Genomic DNA, 27,689 nt, shown 5'->3' on the forward strand with positions numbered 1-27,689 from the left:
GATTCTATTACTGTCCCAGTAATTGCAGTTCAGAGTATTCAGTTTTACAGGCAGTTGATTTCCTACTCATATTTTACTCAATTATTTTATTTCTTAATATGATAGGCTGCAATGTAGTGTGCTGGGAAAGCCACTATGCTGAGAATAAGAAAGGCGTAATTGTTCACTGCTGTATCTCCAGCACACAAACACACACAAAAAGCCTGATCCAGAACAGGTGCATATTTGTTGTTGAATGGATCCTAACCCTGCTTCTCAGTAAAATTAAATAAATCAACTAGTACTTTGAGGACTTAGTCTAGATGATCCTTGTTTCCATTGAACGGTGAAGTTTTATAACTCACTTTGGCATTGAATGCGCTAAAAATAGTGGATAACAAGGGGTTATTAGAAAAAAATCTTTCGGTAGTGATTGCTGATAAATGATTCATAAGGCATCAGTAATATGAATTGTGTGTAGGCGCGCGCGTGTGGTCATACAAGGCAAAGTTAAAAATTCTTTCTTGATGAAGATAAATTAGTCTTTTTGAGCACGTGAAGTCATTTTTCCCATTGTATTTTCAGTGCCTACTAAGTCACGGGTTGCCGGGTAGGTATTCAATATATATCAGTTGAACTAATTGCCTTTATTAACATGCCTTTTGAATGTAAACGCAACTGGGTCTTACTCCTCCTTAGAAAGCAGTGGAGCTGGAACCACAAATCCCTTAAAAGGTCAGGACCAGTTAACAAGGCTGAGCTAAGCTCACTGGTAGTGCCACACAGACTTAAAGCATTGAAGGAAGGGGAAGAAGACTTAATATAAGCGTAAAGAGAGAGGAAAACCAAAACAATAACAAATAAGCATAAGAGGAAAGACGTTTCTACAGTGGGTGTTGGCAGGAAGCCACTGCAATTACCGCAGGTAACTTTGTCAATAGGTGGTCATTCGATAACTACCACCAAAGCCGTCAGCAACACAGACCCCACTTTCTTAAACGTGCCTATCAATAATAAGGTGCTCAAGTTCTTCTCAGTTCCTCAGAAAGCGCGACCACAAGCACCTAATTCACGACTCTTCTATTCCATTCAAATAACGCAGCCAATAGGAAAATCCTCCGCCCTGAGCAAACGACCCAGCATAGCTGAGACAGCCCCGGAGGCAGGTCTGCCCTTTAGAGCCTTGCAGCCTCACTGCTGGCTTCCGGAACCCTCAGCTGGGCAGGACAACCTTCCTTCCCTGCCTCCTCCCTTCCAGGTTGGCCCCGGCCCCCGCAGCCCGGGCTGCCCGGGCCACACCCGCTTCCCTCCGGTGGCTGGACCGCCCCCGCTGCAGTTCGCGGGAGCGCTCTTCCTGGGGCGGGTCTAGGTCCAGAGCGCATGCGCACTGGCCGAAGGGCGCCTCCCTGCCCGGATCTCGCGAAGTTACGTTAGATTGGCCGCCGGTGACGGGTGGCCGTGCTGGGGGCGGGAGGGTTTCTGTGGTAGGAAGGGAGGTCCGCTCGGTCGGGCACACCGCCCCAGTGCTCTGTGGGATACTGGAAGTCTCGAGTGTCTCCTCCTGGTTCCCAGCCCTCCTCTGGCCTGCACTCATAGAAACAGACACACACCCCCTGACTCCCCGCTCTTCCCTCTCCGCCTCCCCCTCCCCCCCCTCGCGATAAGAAGACCCGGCGGCAGGAGAGGGGATGAAGATGGCGGACGCGAAGCAGAAGCGGAACGAGCAGCTGAAGCGCTGGATCGGCTCGGAGACCGACCTCGAGCCTCCCGTGGTGAAGCGCCAGAAGACCAAGGTGAAGTTCGACGATGGCGCCGTCTTCCTGGCTGCTTGCTCCAGCGGCGACACGGACGAGGTTCTCAAGCTGCTGCACCGCGGCGCCGACATCAATTACGCCAATGTGGACGGACTTACTGCCCTCCATCAGGTCTGTGCGCCCCGCCGCCTGGTCTTGCGACCCTAAGGGTCCTGGTCGGTCTCACGTCGAGGCCTCCCCTCGTCCACGGACCTCCTGAGGCTGGGGGCGGCGGGAGACTCCCAGCTGCGGGTGAGGGGGCGGCTTCCCGAGAGGGAGAGGGCAAGAGGACTAGTGGAGCGAGGGCGCTGGGTTTGAGGCCCCCTTCAGACCGGTTGCTGTTGGAGTTGGGAACCGGGTGATTTCCGGGCCATAGGAGAAAGGGGTCTACGATCCTCTTGGGGCTCCAGAGCCGTTTGTGGACGTGTGTCTGGTGTTTGGGGTCGAGACTGGGAGGGGTGTAGTGGGGTGTGCCGGGGCCCCAGTGTCAGAGATATATGGGAGGGGGGTGCTGAAGAAAGCGACAACAAGGGACATTAGGGACGCTTGGGCAGATGGACGTCTTTGGCTTGTAGGTGGGCATTGGATTTGTTGTACTTTTTAGGGCTTATTACAAATGATGATAATAATAGTCATTAGGAGTCCTAAGCTGAGTGCCCTGAGCGAACGATTTCCTGTTTTCTCCTTTATTGCTCTTGGTCACTGGGGAGGGGAAAACGGGGTGTAATTAGCTGATCTGCACTGGCTGAAAGAGGGGGAATTGGATTGTGTAAGGTAAAGAAGCGTTCCCAAAGGGCTTGCCCACAACCGGACCGGAACATATTGAGTCCGGTGCTCGAAGAGTTTGCCGCAGTGTCAGAGATCCTTGAGCCCTAGGTCCTGGGGTGTGCACTGAGGCTAGAAAAAGAATAAACATCGTGCACTCTTCAAAGCCAATTACCAAGCTCTGATTTTTCTTGGGGGGCGGAGGGGGGGAGAAAGCTGGTCACAAACTTTTCTCAAAATGGATGCTTTGTGCATGTTAAAGTTTTATAGTAGTCTGATTGGGATCTCTCAATGTTAGCCAAATAAGGAGAAACTATTGGCAATCCAGAGATAATGTTGCTTTGCCTTTAACAGGCCAAAAGCAACACAACCCGTAGAGTTCTGCATAAAAAGCAATTTTTAAGTGATGGTAATAGGTGGCATAACATAGACTTTTTCCTTTTTTTTTTTTTTTCTTATTGGACAATTTGGAATGACTAGAAAATCTCTTGGGCTTCAAAGACTTTGGGGCTAATGTCAAACTTGCCTTTATTATATATGGAAGATCGAAGAGTTATTTTGAGTAATGCTTTAGTAAAAACTTGTTTGAGAGTTCGAAACTTAAGCCTTTATTTCGTGAATATTAACTTGATGCCTTTGTAAAAAAGGTGTGTGGTGGTATTTTCCGTTTTACTGCTTCCTGTTTAAGTGAATGATGACCATTTTAAGTTTTATTTAATCAAATTCTCATATCGAACTTGGCATGTAGCCTTTGTTTACAGAGTTGACTGGATGGATTGAAATGATTGGCAAATTGCAGAACAAATCTGGAGTTCAGAATGTAGCACCCAGAGAAAATATAACATGGTCTTTAGATCTTTCTGTATTCCATTAATTAAGGTTTTCTAATGTATAGCAAACTTTTTATTAGGCTGAACTTTATTTTAGGCAGTATAACTCTACATTCTAAAAACATTAAAAAAAAAATCTTTACAAATTTGTTTCCAAGTAGAACATTCACATGTTTTAATATGAAATTGATTTTGAAAGACTTGTTGTATGTATGAGGTCAGGATAATTGGATAATGGTTCATGTCAATATATTAAAATTATGAAACAGAAATTTAAAGTTAACCTACTGTTATGGAAGAACCCAATTTTATTGGCTTAGAGGAAGAGGAAAACTTTCTACTATGTTAATATAATACTGGTTTAAATAGTAAGAGGGAATACAGGTAATGGCCTTCTTAGGGTCTCTTAAAAACTCAGTTTTGCACATGTTGCAAAGACTTACCATTGACTCCTTGATTAATTGAATTCTGTGGTTAGTCATTTTGTTGTGATGTAGATACAGTTTTTATTGGGAGTTTTGTAGTTGACATTGCTTAAGCAGAAGTTTCTAAGTATATACCATTTGCATAAACCATTTTTTGTAATTTATTTGCTCATTCCATGAACAGTGAGGCCAAAGTCTTGAAAAGATCAAGCAATGCAATTTTTATTATGTTTTCTTAACTTTGATTTCTCATTTATTTTGTACCTTTTTCTCTTTGTAACTGTGAGTGCATAGAGTTTGTTCTGGGCAAATTCAGGATACCAGATAGTGAAAGGTGATTAAAAAAACTTTTTTGTAAAGAGCCACAAAACGATTTTAAGCTTTTAAGAAATCTCTTGAATGCTGCTTGTTTTAAATACTTAATACCAAAATGACCTACTGATTTGTTGAATACTTATTGAATCATTTTCTTAAATTCTCATAAGATCATAGAATACCTGAAATGTTTTTCCTAGATTAATTATTGGTTAGTGTTTTTGAAAATTCACTTACTTTTTAGTTTTTATAGAATATTCTAAATTTCATTGTAAGGAGAATGTTTTGGGAACTTCATAGCCCATAAACATATTTGTTATTCTAATGTTTTCCTTGCATTTAAATATAAGGAGCTTATATTTAAAAGTTTATTAATTGGTTGGATGAGCTGTCTTGATACTTATTTTATAGCTATCTCTTCTTATATAAAAAGTCATTCATATAGTAGAAAGAGTACTGTTTTTAATTAAATTTCTCTCTTGGTCTCCAAAGTAGCCTTCCTTCTCTCTGCCCAACTGGAAAAGAGCACACATCAAGCATATGATATAAATTTCTGATTTTTTTTAGAACTGAGATCTGGAGTACAATTTCAGTTTAATCAGTAAGCAAAAATTGGTTTTTGATTTTAAAGCTGCCTGGTAGAGTTTTACAGTATGTGATTATATTTTAGCATACTTTATAAAGATTTAGATTAATAGGGAATATATAGAATGCCTTTTGCTGATCCTTGCTGGTGTGCATAAAATGCAGGACTGAGATTTCTTCCACAATTTTGAATTTAGCTTTTTTATTTTTCCTTAAATCTTTTTTCTCTGTGCCATGGCTTCCAAGTCAATTTCCAGTTTTCATGTTTCTGCATATCACCAATCCCTCATTTTTGTTCTGATGTATTGGTTTTTAAATGAAATAGTATTAAGTGTTGTGATTTTATATTTAGGTAATAATACAATGAATGCAGGTCCACCAGCTTTGCCACAGAATGACTACTACATTTACATTAACCTTTGGCATTTTTTAAAAACAGTTCTACTTGATCAAGTATAGATTTTCATCTAATTTAGTTTTATAATCTATTCAACATTAGAGATACATATATTTTTCATATCTTTAGACTTCCCTTTTTCCAGTCTGTAAATTTGGTTGTTAGACAGTTTTACATTCTTGTCAGGAATTTTGTTTAATGTTGTATAAATGCAGCCTAAAAAGAAGCATCTTTCCTCACCAACACTGCTCTTCTCATTGATGCCTCTGTTTCTGTTAATGATGTCATTAATCTCTAGGTCAAGTTAAACATTTTAGTTGTTGTTTACTCATGCCTCTTGTCTGCATATATCAGTCAATCTTCTGACTCAGTCTTTTCTTCACAATTACTTTTACATCAGTTCTTTTCCTGCCACCATTATCAACCTACTTCTTTTATTTTTTCCCCTTTATTAATTTTATCCCTAGAGTATGGTAATAACTTTGTTATTTTCTCTTACTGGTTCAATCTAAGATATATAACAGTACCACTGTGATTGTTCACTCCTCTCCTTAAACTTGAATTTAAAGCATTCTCTCATTTGCTTATGCTTGATACATCCTTATTGTTTTGTATTCTTTATTTTATAGAGGTTGGTTAACTTTCATTTGAACTAGATCTTGACCCCCCCCCCCTTTTTTTGCACCACTTGAATATTCTTCCTTTGTTCTTTGCCAGTAAAAATCATAGTCATTCTTCAAGGTTCAAATCGAATTGCCAACCAGAAGGGCTCTTTCTGTTTTTGGAACTTGTGTAATAGTATGGTAATAGAGAGATTCTCTGTTCTGGGGTATGGTCTGCCTATCTTCTGTTATTAAAACACTTCTTACTGAATATTATTTGTAAGAAACTTACAAGAATAAGTATCTAGTCTTCTACATTTTTGTATTTTGAGAGTTTGGCTCACTAAAAATTTTGTTGAATTGTTTCATATCATAGATATGAGTTGTGAGATACATCTTGAAATCCTTCACATCCAGCTGCTTAGTATATTGTTTTGCATATACCAGAACTTGTGTGTTTACAAAATAAATGAAAGACTTTATCTTTAGTATGTATTTTTAATATCTGGAGATTTTTTAAAATTCTAAATATCAGTCTCTTCCTATTAAAAAATCCTAAAGCGGTTTAAATTTTGGTTAAGTTATAAAAAAAATAGTATAACCAATTGAGTCATTAATCAGTTGCTTACTTTATAAGTCTGAACTTGGTCCTAAAGAAGAATTCAAAGTTTAATTAGGCCATAATCTATTTAATAATAATAATAATAATAATTATTATTATTATTATTATTATTTGTGGTGTTGGATTGAACCGAGGGGTGCTCTATCACTGAGCTATTAAAATTTTTGTTTTGAGACACTGTCTTACCAAGTTGACAAGGCTGCCTTTGACTTTGTGATCTTCCTGCCTCAGCCTCCCAAGTTACTAGGATTACAGGCATCTGTTACCATACCAGCCTATTATAATTTTATAATAATGTTTTCCTTTTACTTTTCAATGCAGACTAGCCATTAAGTATTAAGTCCTTTTTGTCTTTAAATACAAATTTTATTAACTTCTAAAGGAGCCATTTGAAGCTTCTTCATTGAATAAGTGACTCCACTCTTGTCAGTTAAAGGAATAGTCTTAAGATATAAAGTGTTAAATATTTGGGAAGCAGTTAATTTTGAATTGCTTGTTAGAATATGGTTTAATTGCTGTGTGTAAGATATCAATTTAAAACTAGAAATTTTACTTTATAACTTACCTTTTTGGGGTGGGAAATATTAAGGTCTTAGAAGAACCTTATTGAATCACTTTTAAATAATATGAAATGTGTGCTTAAAGAATGTACAGTAAAATTATTTTCTTTACATAATTGTCTTAGAAAGCTGTGATACTTTATGCTGATGACTCTTCGAAATTTTAGTTGAAATCATCCTAAATGCTTTTGGGGGCAGGGTGTAACTGGGAATTGAACTCAACCACTGAGCCACATCCCCAGCCCTGTTTTGTATTTTATTTAGAGACATGGTCTCACTGAGTTGCTTAGCATTTCGCTGTTGCTGATGCTGGCTTTGAACCAGTGATCCTCTGTCTCAGCCTCATTTGCCACCTCACCTAGCCTAAATGCGTTTTTTTTAAAAACACAAATTCCTAGCCTTAAATTGTCCCCTCACATCTGACTAACCTTAGCCATGTACTGGGTGTGCAGATAGAGCACCAATGCCTACACTGCTGCTGTTACAATGCCTTCTCTGCAGTTGCTGCCTGTGTGCTTCCTGGCAACAGTTTTGTGGTCTGACTTTGAAGTGTCATAACTAAGCCCATCTTTCCTGTGCTTCAGCTACAGTATGATTTCAAGCTGTGACTGAGCATTTTCTAGTATAGCTTGGTAGAAACACTGGATGGCATAGAGGAAGTTTTTTTCATCATCCATTTGTTATCATGTTTCACAGGTACTATTCACATAAGTACCTGTACTTAAAAATCTACTTAAATGATTTTTTTTTTTAAAGATAGGTACTTAAGAAACCTTTTTATTAGAGGGAAGAGAAAAGCATTGTTTTGTTACTATAACATGTTACTCCTTGACACTTCCCAAAGTGATCTCTGTGCCTGCAAAATGTTGCCATCTTTTATTACATTTATTATATTTCTTTTGAAAATTTGTGGGGTTCCGCAATCCTGTTGAAAAGACAGGGCATAAGCATTTTGATATACTTTTTTGAAGGGCTTGAAGACCTTCACCAGTTGTTTTTTAGTTTGTGCTAAGGTGCAATAGCATAACTCATCATAGGGTTTATTGAGGAGAGGTGCTTTTACAAACATTACCTTTTAATTTTCACAGCCTTCCTTTTTTCTTGTTCAAGGTAACTAGCAGAGCTGGGATTCTACTGCAGACTTAGCTCAGAGCCCAAACTTATTCTAGATGTCTCTTTTAAGTCTGAAAAAGAAAGCATTCTTAAATCTTTCAGTCATTACGAAGGTGATTAGTGGTCAGAGGTCTCCCTATACCTTAGCAGAGATTGAAATGAAAAACAGTTAATTTTTTCCCTCTATTTTGTTTTAACTAAGTTAACACTTGAGACCTTTTGATGGTAGTTGAAAAGCAGTAGTGCACTATCTAAATTAACCTTAGAATTCAAAATTGCCCAAATTTTAGGAACTTCCAAGGTTGTTTTTTGATTGATCATTATGTGGAGAGTATTTAGCAGGTTCTTTGGGAAGTTGCAGAGGAAGTTAAAGTACCAATAAAATACTTCTTATTTCAGGACATAGAGTTTAGTTTTAAAACATTTTCATTTTTTAAAAAATCTTAGTAACAATTTATATTACTACTTTAAGTGCTTTTTGTACCCATTCACAGTAAATTTTTTTATACATACATGTACATATTTGATTTGTTTTAGAGGTAAATTCTAGACAAGTTCATATCAGAAATATTTAAAAAAAACCATTTTCATCTTGTCACCACTTTTCAGCTTAATCCCTGCAATTTACTTTCAATACAGAGATTACTGATATTAATAATTAGTACTTGAGACAGTGCATAAAATGCTGATAGTTATTTAAAATGACTTCTGAGTTAGTAAAATGAACATTCTAATATTAATGATGTTTGATTTTAGTTAGGAGACTTATTATATCAAAAGTTATAAGAATTATCCATTCATTGCAAAATTTAGGCAATATAATTCTTAATTTGGAAAAGGTAGTAAACTTTTCTTATTGATAAATATGTGAAATGTGATTTACTTACTCCCCATCAAATAATTGATTCTCTGAATTTTACATTTCATGAACCAATATATTTTTTAAAATTTTTTCAGTCACCAAAAGATCATAGCCTTTTTATTTTGGACTATGAGAACATTAAAAACAGTTTGTTCACCTGATAACTGTAGTCATCATTTCATAAAGGAAAAGGGATATTCTGACAACAACAAAAGGATGTCCAAATAGGGGATAGTTGGAACTTATATATCAATCTGTTGATAGATTGATAAGGGATGTTCTGTATGTGTTTTCATGAAATAGGGAGTAACTAAGGGTGAACATATCTGAATATGATTCTCTGCGTCCTCTTTTGGGGTAGGGCATGGTAGAGTACAGGTGGCAAAGATAGATCATCAAGGTGCAAGCAGTGGGGTCCCTGGTCACCTAATCAGGAATAAAAAAGAATTTATCTGAAGGGACTCAGGAGATTGGCTTTCTTTAGGAATCATATTATTCCATATTACTACTTCCATAAGACTTTGCACATGTTATTTTCCTCTGAAATTTATTTTCCAGCTTATTTTTATTAAGGTACAGCTTAAAGCCCAAAGTGTGAACTTGCTTGACCACTAGGGCACACAGTGATTCTCTTAGTGTTTAAATCATAGATTTGGCACTTATACACTACCTGTTTTGTTAGTATATCTTATTATAAGACAAAATAGTGAATTCCTTAAGATAGGGACTTTGATTCATTTTTCTTCAAATTCCCTTTGGTATCTACATTTTATTTTAGCTGGTACACCATAAATGTTTATTAACTTAAAAAAGCTGAACATAGTGTAATCTTTTGAATAGCAGAGTACATAGAAAACAAAATGATGGCAATTTGGATAAATGTAATAGCACTTAAGAGGATTAAAAATGTTCTAACAAAAAAGCATATGCCAACAATTTACTTTTCGGCAGCCATTATTACAGTCAAAAGTTTATCAGGATTTGCTGAGCCCGGTGGTACATGTCTGTAATCCCAGCAGCTGGGGAGTCTGAGACAAGGGGATCTGGAGTTCAAAACCTGGCCTAAGCAAGTCAGCAAGACCCTGACTCTAAATAAAATACAAAAAAGGGCTGAAAATGTGGCTCAGTGTTTGAGCACCTCTGGGTTCAATCCCTGGTACCAAATAAGTAAACAAACAAACAAGAAAAAATTCAATATTTTAGAAATGGAACAAATTGTTGATTACCAATGCAAATAGAACTTTGCTTAGTTTATGTAATTTACTTTAAAATCAATTTCCTTAAACAAATTCTTGGGTGTTTGTTTAGTAGAGGAATGCCTAGCGTAAAAACTTTAGATGCAATGTATATATTTAAGAGATTTTAATCACAGGTTCTTTTCTAAATATTTTCACTATGGATTGTTGTATGCCACTATTTTCTGACCTCATTAGTATTTTGGTTGTTTATTGTTTTTGTTGTTGTGCTGGTTAACCATATAAAGATAAGCCAGTTCTGTGTTATTGCTCTAAGTACTTGCTTGACTCAAATGCACTTAACATGGGTGGAGACATTCCATGTTGTCATGTGTTATATAGGCATTTCTGAAATGACATTCAATAGAAACCATGAAAAGAAGTATTCCTCAGCTGTCACCTTTTTAGTAATCTGTTTAAGTACAAGCATTGAGTGTGTGGATATTCTGCCCAGAGGTCCTCACTTAATAACAATCTTTAGTATCATTCATATTGAACTTAAGTTACTTTTTTTGTTAGTTCAGTATGATTTCTAACAAAATCATAAGATTGTAGAAAGTTTGTGTCATTTTCTTTAGTACTACATAATACAAAAGAGATTAAATTTTGTGAGGAGCAAATTGATATCTTCTTCAAGACTAGTAACTATGTGGGAAAGTATGTTTTCGGACTGTTAAAAAATACAAGTGTGTTACCTTTATTTTGTAGTAAACATACTGTATGTGTTTTATTGTCCTCTTGCTTAGAACATTTCTAGAACTTTTTCAGAGCTTCAAGTTAAGAACATTCTTTTGAATATCCTAGTATTGAGAATTTTTTTCTTACAGGGGAGTTTTTTAATTTTGAAAATGATAGTCACTTGGAGTTGCATCTGGAAATAATAGATCATGATAGTATCATAATTAGTATCAGTAATTAAGTGATTTTTCTAAAAAAGTTATTTTTAAAATGTCATAAGGAGATTAGATTTTATTTTAATAACACTTTTTACATTATTTGGACTTAAGTATTCTTCAGAATTTCTTTATGATGAACCATGTGTATTCTTTGTTTGGGTTCTCGATTTTGCATGAGACAACTCAGTGTTATAGCTTGTGATTTGAATTTTTTTTTGTGCGTGTATGTGTTTATGTTTTTTACAAAAGGTTTCATTGCTGTGCTTCCCAGATCATGGTACTGCATTTCATTGAGTTATTGTTTTTCTCCAGTACATGTTAATTTGTAGTTTTACTCAAAAGTTTTGAACAAATGACATGTTCAGCAATTTTTGTATCCTCTCCAAGTACACAGAGCAGTCTACATAAAGACTTAACATCAAGGGTTTTCCTTTAAAAATGTGTATTGCTATTTACTCTTTAAACCATTTTTGAACACTAAAATGTCTTTAAATTTCTGATCTGTTTATTTTAATCTTATATATGAAAATGCAGTAAGTAATCATTAAGTCTCAGCACTTTCTACTCTTACATTTATATGATCTTTCTATTTTTTTCTTTAGTTTTACACATAGCTTACTTTTAGGTTTGCTTATTGTGTACATGTATTTTAACCCAAATAAAAATGTTTTTATAGTTTCAAGAAAAATAATTATTTGAATAATTAATGCATCATAGAAAAACATAGAAGAAATTTAATGCTATTCAAATTTTCAAGATTGGAAGTAGCCCCATTTAAAACTCTGGTAAACTTCCTTTTATACGTCTCTGTACAAGTATGTGATTTTCTGTAAATATGGTTGTACCCAGTCTTCTAATGTATGATCTGTTTTTTAAATTATACATCTTTACAAATACTTCTGTGTTACTCAGTATTAATATACATTTATATACATTATAATATTAATATACATTTTACCTTTTAATGGCTACATAGTATTCCTCTGTATATGGAGATACACATCCCCAGATTTATTTTTTTAGTCTTCTGATTATCAACATTTAGTGTATTTTCTAGTTTCTCGTGTTAATGTGAATTTTATCACTATATACAACTTTGCTCACTTATTACATTTTATTCTTGGTATAGTTTCTTATATGTTTTGGTCAAAATAATATGCTGTTTTAATGCTTGTTTATACAAAAGACATTTTCAGTAAAATTTCTATTATGTCACATAATTTAAGACTAACCTTGAAAGAAAGTATCCCTGCTGATATACAGCTGTTAAATTCATGTGATGATGTCATTCCTATAAGTCACCCATAGGAAAATGTTTTTATTGCTTTATTTCTCTCTCTCTCCCTCTCTCTCATAAAATTGTATTTTATTCAAAGACGTGGTTGATGAAGAGAAAGGATAAAAAGTTTTTCTTTACAGAAGATTTAGTTCTAAGGTTCTAAGGTTTTGAATTGTGTAAGTTATTAAAATGTTAACATTTGTATTCTTCATTTATATAATGTTATTATTCATTTAAGTTAATGATCAACTCATTCATGCAGTAGTTATACAGTTCATCGTTTACTGTATATTCAGGACTGTACTTATTTCTAAAAACAGGCCCTTCCTTGGAAGTGGCATACAACTTAGTTAAAGCTGCAGTATGAACAAATGATCATAATTTTAGTAAGTGCTAGAGCATAGATACAGGTTGAGATGAAAGTTTTTATTAGGAAGACTTAACCCAAAATGTCAGGAAAGGCAACCCTGAGAAAGCTATGCTAGTTACAGGTAACTTATCCACAGGTGTCTTGAGTCTTTTATGAGCCAGTTTTCTCCTGGTTTGTTTTCATGTGAATGCCCCTGTTCAGTTTCCCTTTCTGATCTGTTTTTCTTAAAGGGTCTTATGCCTTTTTTTTTTTTTAAATAGCATTCATTCCTGTAGTTTCAACAGTTTTCTTTTTATGTGATACATATCTTATTTTTTATATCATCAGTATTCCATTTACTAAGCTAAAATTACAGGATCCTCTTGTTTTTTCGTTCATTTCTTCTACATGATCAGTCTCCCCCATCACACTTAGATCTAAAAAAGAAATAATGTCAAATCCATAATAGTATCTGTGTATTCATTTAACAAATTTTAAAGGCCTTCTTTGTGTCAGACACTGTTAAGTGCTGGGGGTGAGGTGCATTTTTTTTTTTTTTAAAGAGAGAGAGAGAGAGAGAGAGAGAGAATTTTATAATATTTATTTTTTTTTAGTTTTCACAGACACAACATCTTTGTTTGTATGTGGTGCTGAGGATCGAACCCGGGCCGCACGCATGCCAGGCGAGCACGCTACCGCTTGAGCCACATCCCCAGCCCCAAGGTGCATTTTTAAATAAAACAGATACCAAACAGTACTCTTTCGGAGTCTTCAGTAAAGTGAAATTACTTACCTGTCATACCAATCAAATCAAAATACAAATCAAAACCAAATGAGATTTCATTTTACATCCTTTAGGATGGCTATAGTAGATAAAATAAATAATAACAAATACTGACTAGCATATGAAGACGTTGGAGCCCTCATACACTGTTAGTCGAAATATAAAATGTGCTAATGTTGGTGGTAATATAAAATATAAATGCCACTTTCAAAATAATCTCATTTCTTCAAAAGGGTAAATGTAGATTCACCATGTGACCTAGCAATTTACTCCTAGTTATATATCCAAGAGAATTGGAAATTTAACCCCATAAAAACTTGTGCATTGATTTTCATAACATCATTATTCATGATAGCCTAAAAATGGAAACAGTGCAAACATCTACCCACTGATGAGGAGATAAAGTGGTATACTTTGTCACTGGAATCAGAGTCTATTATTCAGCCATAAGAAGGGATAGAGTACTGATTGTTGCTACAAAGATGAATCTTAAATACGTTTTGCCAAGTTAAAGACCACATATTGTATGATTCCATTTATAGGAAATGTGCAGAATAGGCAAATCTGTGGAGACAAAAAGCAGGTAAATTGGTTGCCAAAGGCTGAGGTGTTGAGGGGATTTGGGAAGTTACATCTAGTGGGTACAGTGTTTCTTTTTAGGGTGATGAAAATGTTCTAAAATTGTGGCAGTATTTGTACAACTCTGTGACTACACTAAAACCCACTTATAAACTTAGTGGTTATTGTACATGTATTATCTCTCAATAAACTACATATTTTTTAAAAAGTAAAAGAGCTTGAATAATTTTCAGTGTTCCTCACTAAAAAGTGAAGCACTGGCAGTCCCCCAACTGCAGCCTAAACTTTTTTTTTTTTTTTTTTTTTTAGTTACTATAGTTATGGTGGCAAACAGCCTTAACACAGCTTGTGATCTACTAGAATATGGATAAATACCTCCATATTATAAATTATAGCTATAATTTATAATTATAAATTTGTATCAGTTATATGCAGTGATATGTAGTGGGAATCATATAGAGTGCTTGGAAACTCATGAAGATATATCCATCCCCCTAGATTTAGGGAGGGGGAAGGTTTTCTGGATAAAGTTGTTTTGAGTTATTGAGTGATGAGCTTAGAAGTTAAGGCTGTGAGGGAAGGCAGAGACTATTTCAGAGAGAGAAAATAGCATATGCAAAGATCTGGAGGTGAATATAGAAGTTCTAGGAGATTTTTCCTCAGGTTAACAGAGATAATTGAATTTTCTCTTAGAAAAATGAACTTTGCTGCAGTGCAGAGGACAAGGCTGGAGGTAGGGAAATACTTCAGGAATTTGAGTAGTCTTGAGGTAGATGAATGTGACATGAAGTAGCTTGGTGGCAGTCAGAATGGAAAATAGGTTGAATCAGGATATATTTAAGAAATAGAATTGATAGAAATTAGAAGTGGATTGACCTAAAGGAGTAAGACTCAAAGATTGTGCACCTGGCTTCTGGTATGAACAAGACAACTAGGTGAATGGAGAGGCTTTTCACAGTGTACAGTAAATATGGAGAAGTGTATATAAAAACCTCATAGGAGATCAAGATCCATGGTTGTCTTTGTCAGATTTTCAATGAACTACCTAAAAATACATGGAGAATTTTGTTAGTTTTTTTTTTTCTACCTTTCAGTTCAGAAGAATTAATTAAAAAGTAAAACCACATTTTTATATTATTGTGTGTGTGGCGAGGCGTGTTGGGGATATGGGGTATGTGCTTTTTAGGGGCATAAACAAAGAGTGGAGCACAGAATTGTTGGAGAGTACTAAAAGTGTTAGTGACAATCTTCAAGTTAGTTATTGCCTGAAACAATGCACAATGAAAATATGGAAGGTGAGAGTGTATTTTCTCAGGGCATGTTGGATTTTTTAGGAATTGTGCAATCAATAATCTCTGACTTCCTTCCGTTTCTGAATTTATTCAGTGCTGTTTTCAGGGAAAATAAATGTAAAATATTACGCATAGGAAAGAAACTCATACCTTGATAAACTTTTGTCATGCCTAATATATCTTTTCTTTTTCTGTGCTTTTCAGAATATTACTGGACTTGCTTGACTATTTGAATGTTTTTTTTAAAGTCTCACAGTTAATGAGGAAACTAGCTGTGTAAGGTTGTGAGTTACTTTGATCATCGTTAGACTTGTTTCAGCTTAAATGAAGCAAGAAATGGTTATTATATATTAAACTCTAACTACATAACATGACATCTTTTTCATCCTACATTTGACATTTAAAGCCAATCTTATGTTTGATTGTGTGTGCATTTTGTGTGAAATGAACTGATAGTATGTAAATTGTTCTTTCCAAAACCACTTTATAGTTAACAAAGTAAATTGCAAAAAATGTACCTCTTGTTTGATCCTGTGGGTGGGGAGGGCAGTTATTTGCATAGGACAAAAATCTGGAAAATGACTCCTAACTATTTGGAAGGAAGTACAGATTTTGAATTATGTCATCTTTGAATCTTTTACAACAAGAAGAAAAAATGGTAACTCTGCATAGAGAAAAAAGCCTGAATGGCTACTTCCAATAATGTTTTAAGGATTAAGTATAGGCATATTGGTATAATTAATGAATTTTAGTTTGCTAGTGTTTGGCTACTTAAGGAGGCTGATGTTGGATGGTTAAATGTTTATGTATTATTCTTTCCTTTCCTTTCATCTTTTTCTTTAATGAGAAATTACCCATTGGCTATGTATTGGATACCTTGGGAATTTTTAATTCTGGGTATATATAGTTAGACATATTTTATAGTTTTTGGCAAGTGAACTACAGAAGGTTCAGAGAAGAGGTAATTATGATTGCCAAAAAGGCATATAATTTTTAGAGGATACAAGGATTTTAGATAATTCCAGTGGGAGAAATATAGAGGAAAGGTCTACAGAAGCAATTTTGCTTTGTTTTATAGGAATATAAAAGGCATTTGATGATGAATATCCATTTTAAGAATAAACTGAAAATATGGCACCAAATCTCTACAAATCAGGAGAATTAAAGCCTGGAGTTATATGAATTTTGTGAAAATATTTTTAAAGGACTTTTGAAAGATGTAAATTAGAGCAAGACTTGAAAGAAGGAATGATATTTACTTTACATGTATATTTTTATATGTATATTTAAAATGATCTCATCTACTCTAGATTGGCAAAATTCTAATTCCCATTATGTAATAGATAGTTTTGGAAGAAAGTGTGTGGTCACTAGAGGCCAGTTGAGTTTTTTGAAAACAAATTATGTTGACCACTTTACTTCCTTTTTTGACAAGGTTTGTAAATTTCAATGAGGAAAATGTTAGCATACTATACTGAGTAAGGCTTGATTTAGCAAAGGGTTTGGAAAGACTCTTATTGTCTTTGTAGTTAATATGACAAAAATCTGGCATGTATATTAGCCAGGATTAGGCAGACTAACAACTGAATGAATCAACACACACACACACAATCAATCAGTCATCCTGCTGATTGATTATTCAGTGTCAATCCAGAGGGAAGACTTAAAGTAATGGTCCTTGGTTCTTACTCTTGATGTTATTCTATTTAACATTTTAGTAGATAGCTGTAGAAGCTGAGCAAGAACTTAAAAAAAGTAAAATAGCATATTTTAAATAATAAGATGAAAATATAATGGTACTAACCTAAAATTCTATATTTAAAAATTGATTAAATGTAGTGAGTAGTGATCATCTTTGATAGACTTATGAGGAACGAGTCACTGAAAGTTTGTAATAACAAGCCCAGTGCATGACAACAGTCTAATAATAATTTAAAACCATACTAATTCAATGTAAAGCAAAATCGGTGTTTATTCTAGATTTAAATAAAATCTATTTCTCTGCATGGTGAGATCACATCTGAGTAATGTGTATAGTTCTCATACTTTAGAATTTGTCTCTTGTTCAGCAGATCTTACATTTACCCACCAGGGAAATGGCTTTGTTTGTGTAATTAAATCAATTCTATAGAGAAAAGCAAATTTTGTGTGTATGTATTCTAAATTCTTTTTATAGAATATTAAACGCATTTGTATGCACATACACATTCTTGAATCTCTTTAAATGCCCTAAGATTTCCCAGAACAACCAGCCCAATGGCATGTTCTTTCCTTTGAGCCCCCTGAAAAACAAAAGAAACCAATTTTCAAAGCTCCCTACTTCTTATCCAGAGTGTTAGTCTGACCACCAGTAGGGAGATGGTAGAAGGATTTTTTTTGTGTGTGCATATTAGTTAGGAATCTGTAAATAAGAAAAGTTCATTTGATGAACCTTAATAAAGTAATTTATTATAACATCATAGAGGCATCTCTTAGAGCCTCAGCTTCTGGAATGAATAAGAACCAGAAGATATATGTAACACAGGAAATTTTTTAAGTTTCTCATCATTGTTTGTTTGCTTTTTTTTTTTTTTTTTTTTTGTGTGTGTGTGTGTGTGTGATTGTTGTTGTAGATGGGTACATTACACTGATTTTATAAGGGTGGAACCCAGTGCCTGATGTGTGCTAGGCAAGCGCTCTCTCACTGAGCTACAACCCCAGCCCCTCATCATTGTTTGTAATGATCAACTTTTATTCTTTTTTATAACAAACTAGATTTTCCATTTTTCCAACTCAAAAAAGGGTAAAAATAAGGTAACCAACAATTCCAGAGTTTATATTCTGGTCTAGCTATCTACAGAGATTACTCTCCTTGTTAGTTTTAATTCCAGTTTCCCTGGAAAGAGACCATCTTAGGGTTATTATGCATCATCTTAGATTATCAGTGGTGGCTGATGGGGCTGAATCCCTTTTAACAAACTTTACTGAAATCATGTATTCTGATGAGATGAGGAGGGCATAAAGCTAGTAATAACAAGTTCAGTTGTATAAATATACAATCTGTAAACACTGAAATACACAAATATTATGTCTTAAATCAGCAACATTTAGACTTTGTGGCTTCAAGACCTCATGTATACTCTTAAAAATTAAGGACAGCAGTATACAAATTAATACAAGTAACACTGAGGAAATCTGAAAAACTGGATTGCCTTAGTATCAATATCCTGGTTGTCATTATACTGTAATTTTACCATTAGTAAAAACTGGACATAGAGATATCTCTGTATTATTTCTTTCTTCTGCCTTTTTTTTTTGGTAGATGGACAGAATGCCTTTATTTTTATATGGTGCTAAGGATCCAACCCAGTGCCTCATGCATGCTTAGGCAAACACTTTGCCACTGAGCTACAGCCCCAGTCCTCTGTATTATTTCTTAGAACTGCATGTGAGCCTATCATTGCCTCAATAACATAATATTTTTAAATTTTGTCTATTATTTAATATAAATTATTGAGGAACCCCAATACTTTTGTTTATGTTGGCTCTGGGTAGTTAACAAATTAGAAAATAAAACTAAAGAGACTTTTAAACATTTATTTCAAATAATAATAGCTCATTATATTAAAAATAATATGTTTCTGAAAAATAATTTCAGGAAAGGTGTAGTATTGTTTATTTTTTAAAAAATTTCTGTAATGCCTTGCTTAAGACAAATAGAAAACATACATTCCCTGGAAACCCTACTGTATATTTGGGAAAGAATGAGATCATTAACCTTGTAAACTTCCTGAAGAGTCTAAGAGAACAACTTAACTGAAATAAATGAAGAGATATAATATGTTCATGGCTTGTTACTATTGAAAAGATGTCAGTTCTCCTCAGACTTAAATACAGATTTAACAAGTCCAGCTAAAATACCAGTATGTCTTTATTGTGTGTTTGTGAAAAATGTCACTGATACATAAATGAAAAGGGTCAGGCATAGCTAACTCAGTCTTTTAAGAATAAAAAGTTGAGAGTACTTTCTCTGATGGATAAGACTTAGTCATAAAACCACAATAATTAAGACAGTGTGATATAAGTCCAAAACTAGTCAAGAAATTAGTGTATCAGAGCAAAGTCCAGAACATCTAGTCAGATATGGACACCTAATTTGTCATAAAGGTGACACAGTAGAGAAATAAGGAAAAGACAGTCTTATCAGTAAGTTGACATCAACCAGTTCTATCGAAAATAAAGGTTTATCTTGACCCCCCCCCCCCCGCATACATATACCATGCACAAAAATCAGTTGTAAATGATTATTGATCTAAATGTGAAACACAAATTAATAGCTATTTTAGGAAGGTAGTGTATGAGAATATCTTTAAAATCTTGGGGTAGGGTTAAGCTTTTTTGTTTTTTTTAAATCTGAATACACACATAATTAACCATAAAGGAAAAGATTGTGTGTGTGTGTGTGTGTGTGTGTGTACACACCTGTTTTAAAACTACAGATAATAAAAATCACAAGGCATATCACAAAAGAAAATATTCAAATGGTAATATACAAAAAATTATATTAAGGGCTGTGGCCGTAGCTCAGTGGTAGAGTACTTGCCTCCCTCATGTGAGGCACTGGGTTCGATCCTCAGCACCACATAAAAATAAATAAAGATATTAAAAACTATATATAAAAAGTTATTAAATCTCATTCATCAGACAAGTGCCAGTTAACTTACATTAGGTGCTAGTACACATCCTCTATAATAGCTAAAATTATAGACAGTAATACTGGAGAAGATATAGAGAAACTAGAATTCTTATATACTGCTCATTTAAGAAGTGAGATTTCAAATGTATTTAAATATATTAAAAATTTGTCCCTTTTTTTGCCAAGTGTTGGACATATGAAATAACAATGGAAATGTTGACGGATTCATATTTTAAAGCAAAAATTTCACAGGAAGCTATTAAGGTTCCTTGTTAAACTGATTCATTTAAAATGTTAAAATTTATATTTGTACATATTCTCATACTGATTAGTTATAGATTTTCGATCAATGTTTGATTAATTTAACATGTTTGTTGAATGATTTTTATGTGCTAGATGTAGAGCTAGAAGATAGGGAATCAGATTGGCAAATCAAGACAATACCCTATTCTCATTAACTAAAATAGCAGTGCAGGTTATATTCTGTATTTTGAAGGACAGTATAAAATGCTGTAAAGGAGCAAAACGTTTAGTTTGGATGGGGTTTCTTTGGAAATGATGGTTCAGGGAAGAACAGAAAAATAAATAGGTTAAGCTTGGTTAAAAGTTGGTGGTAGTGGGAAGAGAGGTAGATTAGATTATTGGCAGAAAGCGGCATATCAGGTACAAAAGGAAAGGATACATAGAAATCCCTTCAGAGGAAGGAGCTAGGCTCATTGGAGAAACTAGAAAGACCACTGTGATTGGAGCACAGTGGATGAGGGAAGTATGATGCAATAAGATATGTATGGAGGTAGGTTGAAGTCCTTGGAGCCCTTGCTAAGCCTTTTTTTTTTTTTTTAAGTGCATCATAATTTTACATAGTAATTGGGTTCATTTTGATAAAATCATACATGCAAGGAATTTGATTTTTAAGCTCTATCCCCACTCTTTTTCTCCTTCCCCTACTCTATTAAACTTCCTTCCTCTGCATATACATAAGAGTGAAATTCCCTTTGGTATCTTTATATATAAATATAATGTGATTTTTGTTAAATTCATTCCGTTTATCTTCCTCTTTCCCTTTCTCCCTCCTTCTCATTCGCTTACATCTATTCCACTAATCTTTCCTATATCTTTATGATACTGACCCCCCACCCCTGCCCCACCCCAGCTGCCTTCTTTCCCTTATTTTGCTCTAGCTTCTACATGTGAAAGGAAGCCTTTGACCTTTGATTTTCTGAGTCTTGCTTATTTCACTTAGCATGATTTTCTCCATTTCCATCCATTTACCAGCAAATGCCATGATTTCATTCTTTATGGCTTAGTAGAACTCCATTGTGTGCATATATCACATTTTCATAATCCAGTCATCTATAGATGGTCATCTGGGTTGATTATATAATTTTACTATTGTGAATTGTGTTGCTATGAACATTGAAGTGGCTGTATCACTAAAGTATGCTGATTTTAGATCTTTTGGATAAACACTGAGGAGTGGAATAGCTGGGTCACATGATGGTTCCATTCCTAGTTTTTTGAGTAATCTCTACATTGCTTTCTAGAGTGGTTATTCTAGTTTTCAGTCCCACCAACAGTGTAAAAAGCATACCTTTTCCCTCACATCCTCACGAGCATTTATTGTTATCTGTATTCTTGCTAATTGCCATTATGACTGGAGTTCTGAAATCTTAGTGTAGTTTTGATTTCTATTTTCTTAATTGCTAGGAATGCTGCACATTTTTTTCATATATTTCTTGGGCATTTGTATTTCTTCTTTTGAAAAGTTTGTTCAATTCTTTCATTTGTTGATCAGGCTTTTTTTTTTTTTTTTTTTTTTACATTGAGATTTTTGAGTTCTTCACGTATTCTGGATATTAGTCCCTTGTCAAAGATGTAGTTGGCAAAAAAAAATGGGAGAAAATTCTCCCATTTTGTAGGCTTTCTCTTCATGCTCTTGTTTTCTTTGCTGCACAGAAGCTTTTAATTTGATGGCATCTCACTTTTGATTCTTGGCTTTATTTCTTAAGGCTTGGGTCTTGTTGAGGAAGTCTGTGCCTGCACGTGCATGATGGAGTGTTGACCCTGTTTTCTTCTAGTTTTTGCAAGGTTTCTTGTCTAATTTGTAAGTCTTAGATCTATTTTGATTTGACTTTTGTGCAGGGTGAAAGATAGGGATCTAAATTCATTCTTCTACATGTGGATATCCAGTTTACCCAGCATCATTTATTAAAAAGGCTGTCTTTTCTCCAACATATATTTTTGGCACCTTTGTCAAATATCAGGTGGATGTATATATTTGGGTTTGTTTCAGTGTTTATAGTTTTGTATTTATACAGCTGAATTTATTATTTTTAGTTTTATGACCCCCTCATCTCCTCAGAATACATGATTTTAGTAGTTAAGAGGGATTCAGCCCCAGCAGCCACCACTGAGATGATGCATGAGTAATCCTAAAATGATCAAATTATCCTTTCCCTGGGAATACGAAATTAAAACTAACCACTGTGAAAGTTAGATGGAAATTCCTCAAAAGACTAGGAATGGAACCACTGTATGACCCCAAAATTGCTGTTTGTCCAAAAGAATTAAAAGTTTGTACATTATAGCAATATAGGCATACCCATGTTTATAGCAGTGCAGTTCACAATAGCCAAGTTAAGGACCAGCATAGGTGTCCATCAACTGATGAATACATAAAGGAAATTATTTATACATAAAAATTATATATAATTATTTGTATATATACACACATATAAAATAGATATATTTATGCATATAAAACACACACACACACACACAATGGAATTTTATTCAGCCGTGAAAACCCAAATGTCATTTGCAGAAGAATGGATGGGACTTGAGAATATTGTGTTAAGGGAAATAAACCTGACTCAGAAAGTCAAGGGTTGTATGTTTTCTCTCATATATGGAAGTTAGAGGGAAAAGGGGTGGGGTCCTCATGAAAGTAGAAGGAAAACCATAGAGTAGAAAAAAGGGGATCAACTGGGGCAGAAGAGAGGAGGGATAAGGGAGGTACTGAGGAATGAATTATGTTATATGTATGTATGAATATGTCACAGTGAGTCCCACTATTATGTGTCATTATAATGCATCAATACAAATTAATAAAAATTGGATTTTGAATCAATATTTTATAATCTTTGGAATTCTGAGATTAGGTTACGAAGTGATTTGAATTAGAAACTATAGAAAGTTAGATATTGATTTTTTTCCTATGTCCCCTTTTCAAATCAGTAATATTGACTTTTTTTAGCCACTAGTTAACATTAATTAATTTTTATACTATTACTAACCTTTGAAATTGGAGGGTGGGTATATACATATGTGTATATATGTTCTTATAATGCATTAGCTTTTTTTAGGAGTGAAATTCAAAGAATAGTAAGCTGAATTTAAGGCATTTTAATCTTATTTAGCTCTTACAAGATCAAATACTTTTTTAAAAAACAAAATAATTCATGAGATCGTGGATTTGAAATATACTTTTTAAAGTACATTTTAGTTAGTTATCATAGTTATGCCATCCCATCCTGTTTGAGTATCATCTTCTAGATGAACTTGTACAGGCCCTTTTCTCATCCAGTAAACTTCTTCTCACCTCTCTTAATGGTAAATTATTCCTCCCCTTTTACTGTGAAATCAGTATGATATTAAGGATGAGCTGAGGTTGGAGTGTAGATTTTTTAATACTCTGCTATTATGCCTCTGGAATACTTAAATCACCACATTCTTTCCCCACAGTATTCCCAGGTATCCATGGGATTGATTATAGGACAATTGATAGGCCAGAACAGATCTGGTAGGTCAGTTATTTCTCAAAGCTGCACCAATGGGGTGTTACGAGAAACTTGCCTGATGCAGCCAGGAAACTCCAAGGTTTAGCTTTTGCTTGCTAACATGCTCTACCAGGACTTACTGTTTATAATAGTAGGTTGCATTTGGTATAAGAAATTGAGGACCTTATTGTATATAGTTAGTTTTTATGTTATCAACCATTAATTCTGAATACCTTTACCTGAAACAATTCTAACTGAACATATAATGATTAAAGTATAACAGAATTAGCAGGTCATAAGTCTTTTAAAATATTTTGTCAGAAGACATTGCACACACACAAAGCCTTATTAAATGCTTCTGTTTCATTTTCAGTTCAAGTATATGAGATCATATATCTGCTTTTTTGCTAGCTTCTGCTCTTATATTAAGTCATTTTTTCCATTACTAAAAACTTGTTTGTTTTTATTGGATAATTTGATTCCAAGTTTAGAAATTTTACATTTTACAAGACTGGACAAGAAGAAGATAAAAAACGAAAAGACTACAAAAAAAGCAGTTCTTAGTTTCAGCAAAATATTCAAAGGCATTTGACTTTTTAAACAGCTCACTTCCTATTTTGGAATAAAGTAACGCTGGAACTTCGTTTACACATGGTAGTTATACAAACTATACTCTTTGAAGATGAAATAATTAAATACATTGCTTTGGATTATCACCCTGTTTTAAAATGTAAATGAATTTTCAGGAAAGATTCTACCATTTAATTACTCTGCTAGACACTAAAATTTAATATTGTTTAAAGAAAGCTTTACATAAAAAAAAAAAAATCAGTTATGAGTTAGTATCCTGACTTTCCAGTTCCACACAGAGACCCATTTTTATGAAGGAATTTTCTTTTAGAAATTTATTTTAGCAAACAATCTGATTCCTCCTCAGGCTTATAATGGATCTCACTTCCTTAAAAATACTATAAACAGCTATTAACTCATATACCCTAGATTATATCAGTCTTATAATTTTAAAGAAAGATATATTTTTGTATACAGTAATATCATTGGACTAAATCCCCCATTAGTGAAAGTAGGCAATGGTAGAATGAACTTTCATCTTCCTTTGTAGGTACTTCTCTGCTTATTGATTTCTTATTTTTATCCCCTCCCAAGGAAATATACCATGATTTTTAAATTTTATTTTATTTTTTTTCAACTTGATGATCTTTTTGTTAGGATCAACAAAATATCTTTGGGCATTCAAAAATTTTCCCCAAATTTAAAAGTATTTCTAGAGCTCAATTTTATCTTTTTGGTTGTTTTTGGAAGCCAAAATGTGTTTATTGTAAATTGAAAATAACATCCATGCCAGTATTGCTAGAACTAAGAAAAGGATGTGGCCTGATAGTATGGGGTAATTGGGAAATCTTTCAAAAAACACTTTAATTTTCCTTTTATTCTCTTTCACAAGAACTTTTTGTCTAGGTCGTAGCTGTACTCCTCCCAACCCACCTGTCTTTCATACTAACATGCCCAAGAGACCTTTGAGGGAGTAGAGGCAGAGAAGTAATCATAACTTGCATTGACATATTAATAAAATACTTTGAGAATTTAATTATGCCTGCATGCATAAAAAGTAATGAAAAGCAAGATTTTTTTTTTAAATTGTTGCTTGCTAAACATTCAAGTTTTTAGCTTTTTTTTTTTTTTTAGTTTTAAAGGTTGTACATGTATCTGCCTTACAGAAAACTTGGAAAATAAAAAGGAAAGAAAATGACCATCAGCCTTTTGCCCTAAGTTAATATCAGCATATTTTCTTGCAATTCCCTCTGCTTTGCTTTTGGATGTTTGTGTATATTTCTTATAAAACTTTGTGTGTATGTGCGATTTTATACATACTTGTGATTACAGTATACAATTTTTTAATGTCACATAGCTTATTTTATTTTTGTCATTAAATAATATTAACTTAATGATAATTATTTATTTTCTTAATTATTCCAGGCTGTTACTGGATTTTCATTATTCTTAATTTATTCTTTCATTCATTCAACTAGCAATTATTGCATGCTTGCTTTTGCACTAATAGTTTGATGAGTATTTCAGTACATAAGAATTTTTTCCATTTAATTAGCATGATTTCCTTTTTAAGAATACTTTGAACTGAACTTTCTGGATTAAAGTGAAGGAATGTTTAAAACCACTCAACTGTGGGCATTACCAAATTGCTCTCAAAAGGTTGCACTGGTCTAATTGCTCACTAGAAATGAAAGTGTTTTACTTTATCCTCACCTGCTCTGTACACATATCACTATCCCCTTTTGGTTAATTACAAAGATGTAGATGATTTTTAGCACTGAACATAATATAAGGAGATTATGTAAATCAAAAAAAAGTGTGTCAATTCCACAAATTTTATTTTAGTGGTTTCTTCTGCAGAAAATGTTTGATTCAAAATTATAATTAAAAATACATACATGAATTTAGAATGTAGCAAAAATAAAAATATCTCTCTTTATTTGACTTATAACAAATAGTCAGATTTAAGACTATAATAGAAGACAGCTGGAAAGAACACTAGATCTGTGTCAGGCTTGAAATGTGGATGGTATAGGTGTGGAAAATGATTGTTAGGATTGACAGGGAAGATTTGGAATACACAGGTGTACAGTATGATTTTATTTCAGAAAAAAAAAAAAGGAAAAAAATCCAGAGTAGGATATTTGTACAACTTTTCTTTATGTATCTTAAGCTCTCAGTTATTAGTATGTTATTAAGCTCCAGATTTTAATGGGTTTTTCAATTTTATTTTGCTAGAATGTTTACATAGGATTTAATTATTCAAAGGTTTTTCAAAGCATACCAAGTAAGAAAATAGTTGCTATGGTAAATCATGAATAGAATTAGTGAAGAAAAATTGTTTTGGTAATATGGCATCTGAAAGAGAGATTATCCAAGCTATGTGTGAATTGATTTACTGTATAAGATGGTAGAGTGGATTTTCAAACATGAATTTCAGTATTTTTTAAGTTTCAGAAATGTTTTTGTATTTACATTTAAATTTTTGTGTGGTCTTGGTATTTGCTTCAAGCAAAGTGAAGATACTTCCATGTGTTTTGAAGAATTGATAGTTCTTTTCTGAGTTTCCTTTTTTGCTTTGCTTCTGTATCTCACACTTCATAAGAGTAGATCATCTTTTGGTCCTTGTACCAGTTAATCTAGGGCTCTTGCCTTTCAAAGAGTTAAATATAGAACAAATGAAATCTGCAGATGCTTTCATGTTTTTAAACAGCCAATCATTTAATAAAATATTATAAATTGGCATGGGTATCTAAGAAAAAAGAGCTAGTAAGATGTTAGAGGGACAAACTTTCTACCACAAATAATGAGCTACTTCATCTGAGTCTTTTCCTTATCAGAGTTTGCCGAATTAGGATAATAATATTCCACAACAGGGTTATCAGGAGGATGAAATGCAATGGTATATGTGAAAGTTATCCAGCATAGCCTTTCCCACCAAAGGGTAAAGTGAACTAATATTCGAGTAATTACTCCATTATAGACCTTTTTTTAGGTGCTGGGGCCTATATTAGAAAGTGTCGTTCTATTTGGTAAAATAAAATGAATTGTCCTGAAATGACATTTAGAATATTTTCTCCAGTAAAGCACTACATATAAATATAATTTTTAAAATTCTAGTCCCACAGAATTGGGAAGGAAAGGGAAAAGTTTTACATATAAAGTTAATTACTTTCTTGTTTGTGGATAATATGAATGGATTTTCAGGGAAAAATAATCTAATGTGGTATGGAGAAGAGGTAGTGTTATTGAATTAGAAGAGGGGAAATGGGTTAGCTGGACAGTAATACTTATGTGGTTTTACATTAATTTTTATTTTTTAAGAGATGTGAAATTATGATTGTATTTGTATTAAGCATCATTTTCTCAAAGAAGTAATTATAATAATAATAATGAAAGATGG

At 33.8% G+C, this 27,689-nt stretch overlaps 1 protein-coding gene across 5 annotated transcripts in view; it reads left to right on the forward strand.

The window, feature by feature from the left end:
* The first annotated feature begins 1,409 nt into the window (after positions 1–1,409).
* Positions 1,410–27,689, forward strand: part of Ppp1r12a (protein phosphatase 1 regulatory subunit 12A) — a 145,330-nt gene continuing 119,050 nt past the window's right edge. For 4 of the 5 annotated variants that reach the window (XM_046465083.2, XM_046465085.2, XM_046465084.2 and 1 more), the window contains exon 1: positions 1,410–1,904. In XM_046465083.2, coding sequence (XP_046321039.1) covers positions 1,668–1,904 — 237 coding nt within the window. In that variant the 5' untranslated portion in view covers positions 1,410–1,667. The remainder of the gene's footprint in view (positions 1,905–27,689) is intronic. The other variant, XM_046465082.2, reaches the window with a different exon arrangement.

Source organism: Marmota monax, unplaced genomic scaffold (genome assembly GCF_021218885.2).
Source record: "Marmota monax isolate L192 unplaced genomic scaffold, Marmota_monax_Labrador192_F-V1.1 WCK01_AAM20220418_F8-fsc00146, whole genome shotgun sequence".
Classification (NCBI taxonomy): Eukaryota; Metazoa; Chordata; class Mammalia; order Rodentia; family Sciuridae; genus Marmota; species Marmota monax.